This window comes from Rutidosis leptorrhynchoides, chromosome 3 (genome assembly GCF_046630445.1).
Source record: "Rutidosis leptorrhynchoides isolate AG116_Rl617_1_P2 chromosome 3, CSIRO_AGI_Rlap_v1, whole genome shotgun sequence".
In the NCBI taxonomy this organism is placed as follows: Eukaryota; Viridiplantae; Streptophyta; class Magnoliopsida; order Asterales; family Asteraceae; genus Rutidosis; species Rutidosis leptorrhynchoides.
This window is the reverse complement of record NC_092335.1, coordinates 35,124,596-35,130,387: the sequence shown is the minus strand read 5'-3', so window position 1 is coordinate 35,130,387 and position 5,792 is coordinate 35,124,596. Positions and strand designations below refer to the sequence as shown.

Below are 5,792 nucleotides of genomic sequence, written 5' to 3'. Positions count from 1 at the left end.
GAAATTATTGGATTCAAAGGATTACAACTCTATAAATAATATCATGAGGTACAATATTGTTGACAAAAGTTTCCAACACTTGTGTGATATCCCCAATAATATTGAGAAAGTTGAGGGATATTTCTCAAAAGCATTCAACAAAACGTTTCATCGTTTTGTTGGTCATCGTTATATCCAAAAAATAGGTTCTTTTTAACACATGTGACCTTTGGATATGTATTCTGATCCAAACTGATTGTGTTATTAAATTTCAATGGCAGCTGCTTGATTAAAAATGACAATGTAATTTTAATGGGATTGAAGAGGAAAGTCTTTATGCTCGTTATTTCATCCTTAATTTCGTAGTTTAATTTCTTCTTATTGTGGTTCTAAGAGGTAGAAATACTGCTATTTATAAATTAAATGCATCTCAATGACTCAATGTACTTAATTGCTATCCATCTCATGTCTCTTTAGTTAATAGGAAATTCAATGCAGTTTACATACGTCTGAAGGTGTATTCACCATGCCAACCTTTTACACCCTTAACTTCGTTTTTATTTGTCCATCTGAAGAGAAGATATATTTTGATACATTAACTCTGCTGGTAAATAAGAAAAAATAAATCAATTACAGTTAAGCCGTTTGAAATTGAAACTAGAACAATATGAAACTAATTTAAATAAATTAAGTGTGTGAACGTATTGGAGGGTCAAGCAACAAAATCAACCGTTTTACCTGACACATTCTATCCTACTCAACCATTGTCTTCATATAATCACGAACTGGGTTCAATCCATATATTTTACTACCCGGGTAGGCAACTGACTCTTGCTTTAATCACGTTCTGATTCTTTATATATAGGTCCTGCACATTACTTCTCACCCCAACCTAGTGCCTTAAACTGAGGTGAATTTAATTCAATGTGCTTTTCAAACCTAATGCTTCCCAAACATTTCCTTTTGATAGTATCAGATAGCTGATCTAAGGAAGGCTGCATGATGGAAGAAGGAAACAATTGAACAGGAAATACTATATATAAAAAGTTATGAAAGACCATAAAAATCAAACTGTATCATACTTACAAAAGATATGGTGGAAGCCTGAATGCACCAATACGTATCCGTATTGTGAATTTAGAGCTAATTATTTTTCTACATTTATAAAATTAACACATTCTTGAAAAGGAAAAACGGGAAATGATCTTTACATGGATGGACTAATTAAGCGAGAACTATGAGAAAAGTAATTTGTTCGATCTATTCATCAGCTATTTCACGAAACCTTCATACAAACACAACGAGCAAAGATCATTTCAAACTTAACGTAAGCCCTATATATATATATATATATATATTAACCGATCGACATCCCATATTAATTAACCCTAATCAATCAACTCGAAACAATGATGAACACAGAAGCCAAATTCAACCTACTCAATAAATCAGCTGATGATGATGATCATGGTCATGGTCATGATTCAATCGCAGATCACTCTAATCATGAATCTGCAGAACTCATCGGTTCCAACGTGGACCTTCTTACCAAAATCCTTGTTGGTCTCCCTGGTAAGTCCATATTTCGCTTCAAATTTGTTTCAAAAAAATGGTTGTCCCTTTTGAATCACCCTCGTTTCACTCTCCTGTTTGACAAACTTTTTATCTCTTCTGGTCTTTATTATCATGAATCGAATGTTTCCTATGATGTTACAAATCCAACCACTCCGCCTTTTCGTTCTCTTGATTTCTATCCTGATACCCATGGTATCAGAATTGTGCAATCATGTAATGGATTACTACTTTGTCGTTGCGATAAAAACGTATATGAATATGAATATGAATATGACGGTACTGGTAACTACTACGTTTTTAATCCCACCACAAAGAAATTTGCATTAATCCCGCCTGTTATTGGAAGTCCAGATGCTGAAACTTTAATCCATTTTATGGGTCTCGCATACCATCCAACCGAGTGTGTTCATTACAAACTTGTATGCATTCTTCGTGCAGGACATACTGATTTGGGAGTCAAGATTTTAGTAAGGAATGGCATAGAATGTACAACATTCAAATATATTATTCCTATATAGGGAAATGGAAGAAACTAAAAAAGCAAACATTCACTCCTCTTGGTTATACTGAATTCAGATATGGAGTTTATTGGAATGGAGCCTTTCACTGGGCACCCTATTGTCCTAACCCGATGTACTTGAGGTTGGATTCTGAACAGTTACAAGACTTTCCATTGCCATCCACATTGCCCGTGAGGTATGGTTATTGCAGGAAGAGGCCACTTTATTTTGGGGAATCTCGTGGCCATCTACATCTAGTCGATACCATTCATGAAAAGAACCCTTCAAGTTTGAACGTGTATGAAATGTTGAAAGATCACTCCGGGTGGTTTATCAAGTACCAACTAGACTTCCATGAACTTTTTGCCACTTACCCGAAAATGACCCATACCTATAGGACGTTCTATGGTGATAAATTTGAATTCATAGTCTTAGATGTGGTTAGAGGTGAAGAAGACGAAGATACGTTCATGGTGGTGAAAGTTGTAGATAATATCAAGAGGTACAATATTCTTGACAAAAGTTTCCAACACTTATGTGATATCCCCAATGATAATATTGATCAGGAAGTTGAGGGATGTTACTCAAAAGCATTCGCCAAAACATTTCATCCTTTTGTTGGTCATCGTTATATCGAGAAAATAGGTTCTTAATAACACAAGGGACGTTTGGATATGTATTCTGATCCAAACTCATTATGTAATATTAAATTTGAATGGCAGGTGCTTTATTAAAACTGACAATATTTTTTAATGGGATTGAAGAGGAAAGTCTTTATGCTCGTTATTTCATACTTAATTTCCTAGTTTAATTTCTTATAGTGGTTCTAAGGGGTAGAAAAACTGCTATTTATAAGTTAATGCATCACAATGTACTTGTAGTAGTTCTTATAGTGGTTCTTATAGTGTATTCACCATGAAACTAGAACAATTTGAATTGAAACTAGAACAATATGGAATTAATCCAATTAATATAAGTCCGTGAACGTATTGAAGGGGTCAAACAACAAAATTAACCGTTTTACCAGACACATCCTATCCTACTCAACCATTGTCTTCATATAATCACGAATTGGGTTCAATCCATATAGTTTGCTGCCCAGGCAACTGACTCTCGCTTTAATCACATTCTGATTCTTTATAAATATAATGTCCTGCAAATTACTTCTCGCCCCAACCCAGTGCCTTTAACTGAGGTGGTTTTAATTCAATGTGCTTCCCAAACCTAATGATACACACAGTAATATCAGTGGCATTTTTTCCCCACAAAATCTACTAGGAACGTAACTCCGTTCTTCTGATAGTATCAGGTAGCTAATCTAAGGACGGAAACAAATGTATGGGAAATACTATAAAAAGTTTTGAATGAAAGACGATAAAAATCAAACTATATCATACTTACAAAAGATCTGGTGGAAGCCTGAATGCACCAATACGTATCCGTTTTAGTGAATAAATCTACAATCATAGGAAACAAGAGAACATCAAAACACAACAACTTAAAGAACGAGTCTTGATCTATGGGCTAAAACAACATAAGAGAGAAAAGAACATATCCCTGATCTCCAAACCACTGGGGACATAATTGAGTCAGCGGCTATACATGTCATATATAACTATCGGTTAGACATGTCTATAAAGTTTCTGTACATATACGCTCCCTAACCATATTCACACACACTTAGATAAGATACCAATATATACTCCTAGAAACTTATAAAAGATATACTCGTTTACATATACTGTTTGACAAAGATTGCATCTTAAATCTTTTATAGTGCTTTTAGTATGGCATTCAGCTTGACGAAGGTAAAGGTGAATTTATCCTATAAATAATGAAAGGTAAATTGTTCATAGTATCATAAATTGTTCACAATTGTGTCATCCTGAAGTGTCCTTCAAGATCAATGGCCTATTACATATAAATGTAGAATCGAGCCTTTTTAACTTCAAAGATGAAATATTTTCTATTCTGCACCGTGTTTTGTGCACTCGTTAAGAATTGGAACCATACCTGAAGTCCAGCACTTTTGACCAGTTCTCGAACTTCATGATTTCTTCCCTCGTGAACCTACAGTCAATCGAATTTGATTCAAACGGGAGAAGCAATAACAATATATACTTGCAAGTAGATAATATGTCTGCATTAAATTGTTTTATCTATTATACAAAACTAACTTACCACAATGCGAAGGCGAGGTCTTGTTTTATCAGGCTGTTGTGGTAGTAGTTCCACTGCATCCGGGGTACAATGCACTCCATCGATGACTGCTCCCTCACTAATTGCTATCAAGTGTCGTTTATGAATTGTTCCTTCTATCGTTGCAATGTACCTTAAGCCACAAAAATAAGGTGAACATCTGAAATTTATAAGTATGTCACAATTTGTAATATTATGGAACCTTACTCCTTAGATAAACCAGATGAAGGGTGAGAAATTTTCTGTGCAAACTCCCCTGAAACAGCATAATGATGAATTTATGTTCTGCATCCAATTTCTATTAACAAGTTATAAAGCCATAGTAAAGTGTGACTGTATCAATACCATCATTTGTAACAATAATCAGTCCAGTTGTGGCAACATCAAGCCGTCCTACAGTAAATAACCGCGGTTTTGGTTGCCCTGGATTCCGTTTATCCTAGATAAAACAGAAACTTCAGATAACTGACACCAAATGGGCAACCCATACATGATTAAACAATTAGTTTTTTTCATTAAGAATCATTTAAAAGTGTAACGCCTGGTGTTTATATAGTACATACCCAACTCTTCATATAATCATCAAACAAAGATAAGATCGATTTAGTGTGGGTCTCTCCTGATGAGCAAATATACCTGCAAATTTAACCTATTCAGTTAACTGCAAAAACTCATGTAACCTAATAGATAAACTAAAAAATGAATATTCAGATGGGTTGTAATAATTAACACAAAACAAACCCTTTTGGCTTGTTGAGAGCAAGATAAACTTTGGGAGGCAGTTTCTTAGGAAGACGGTTACCGTTTACATAAATCATATCCTTCTTAGGATCAACCTTAGTCTACACACATAATCAATAATCAATATTACCAATAAACAAATGATTATTTCAAAGCTATCAATTACAATAAATATAAACTAATAATAATCTGACCTGTGGAGTATTGCATACAGATCCATTAACAGTCACACGACCATCAAAAATTAATTCCTCACAGCTCCTTCTTGATGCCACTAACAAATAAATTTTCACAACTAGGTTAAAAAATGGGCATAATCATCTATGTTTTGCATATTCAATAAGGTTCAATTACCTCCGGCAGCAGCAAGAACTTTACTGAGTCTCTGCTCCGAAACTTGCCTGAAATTCTCGTTATAAAACCTTCTGGCAGCTTTAGAATACCTAGGTTCTGACGTGGTGCTCGATTTGTCTTTCTTCCTGGTCGCTGGATTCGCTTCTGCCGTCACCAGGAAGGAAGTAGCTTGTTGTATCCATGGTGCGGTAACGAGTTTATTATTATTAAAGTTTATTAATGAAATTGATGATGGTGAAGAGGTGATGAATGCAGAGGAACGAGATGAGAGTGAGTGAAAGATGAATGTACGGAATTGAATGTGGTTGTTGCGGCTGATGTGGAAGGTGGATAGGGCGGTTGTTATGGTGGCTACCGCCATCGGTGGTGGTGGTGATGGTGAGAGGCGGAGTGCCGATAGTCAGAAATTAGCGGTTTATGGTGTCGGAGCTCGGAAGGGATAAT

General features: G+C 35.3%; 2 protein-coding genes across 2 annotated transcripts; one reads left to right on the top strand and one right to left on the bottom strand.

Annotated features, from left to right (window-relative positions):
- Positions 1-1,388: 1,388 nt before the first annotated feature.
- LOC139899860 (F-box protein At5g07610-like) lies at positions 1,389-2,707 on the top strand. The gene is made up of 2 exons (XM_071882689.1): positions 1,389-2,031; positions 2,073-2,707. Exons 1-2 carry the CDS (start codon positions 1,389-1,391, stop codon positions 2,705-2,707), a joined length of 1,278 nt encoding a protein of 425 aa, XP_071738790.1.
- A 283-nt stretch (positions 2,708-2,990) lies between these two features.
- LOC139895932 (putative ribosomal large subunit pseudouridine synthase SVR1, chloroplastic) lies at positions 2,991-5,792 on the bottom strand. Its single transcript, XM_071878482.1, has 10 exons — positions 5,349-5,792; positions 5,189-5,268; positions 4,995-5,095; positions 4,817-4,889; positions 4,599-4,692; positions 4,461-4,509; positions 4,236-4,386; positions 4,068-4,124; positions 3,456-3,511; positions 2,991-3,278 (listed from the first exon to the last, which is right to left on the bottom strand). Exons 1-10 carry the CDS (start codon positions 5,707-5,709, stop codon positions 3,215-3,217), a joined length of 1,086 nt encoding a protein of 361 aa, XP_071734583.1. The 5' UTR covers positions 5,710-5,792; the 3' UTR covers positions 2,991-3,214.

Bases quoted from the DNA above. Each gene is read 5' to 3' on its own strand.
- LOC139899860 (XM_071882689.1), top strand. From the start codon at position 1,389: ATGATGAACACAGAAGCCAAATTCAACCTACTCAATAAATCAGCTGAT. The intron at 2,032-2,072 runs GCATAGAATGTA...ATTCCTATATAG, and splicing joins CAAGATTTTAGTAAGGAATG to GGAAATGGAAGAAACTAAAA.
- LOC139895932 (XM_071878482.1), bottom strand. From the start codon at position 5,709: ATGGCGGTAGCCACCATAACAACCGCCCTATCCACCTTCCACATCAGC. The intron at 4,387-4,460 runs GTAAGGTTCCAT...TTGTGGCTTAAG, and splicing joins TCATCTGGTTTATCTAAGGA to GTACATTGCAACGATAGAAG. The intron at 3,512-4,067 runs GTATGGTTCCAA...CTATGATTGTAG, and splicing joins TCAAAAGTGCTGGACTTCAG to ATTTATTCACTAAAACGGAT.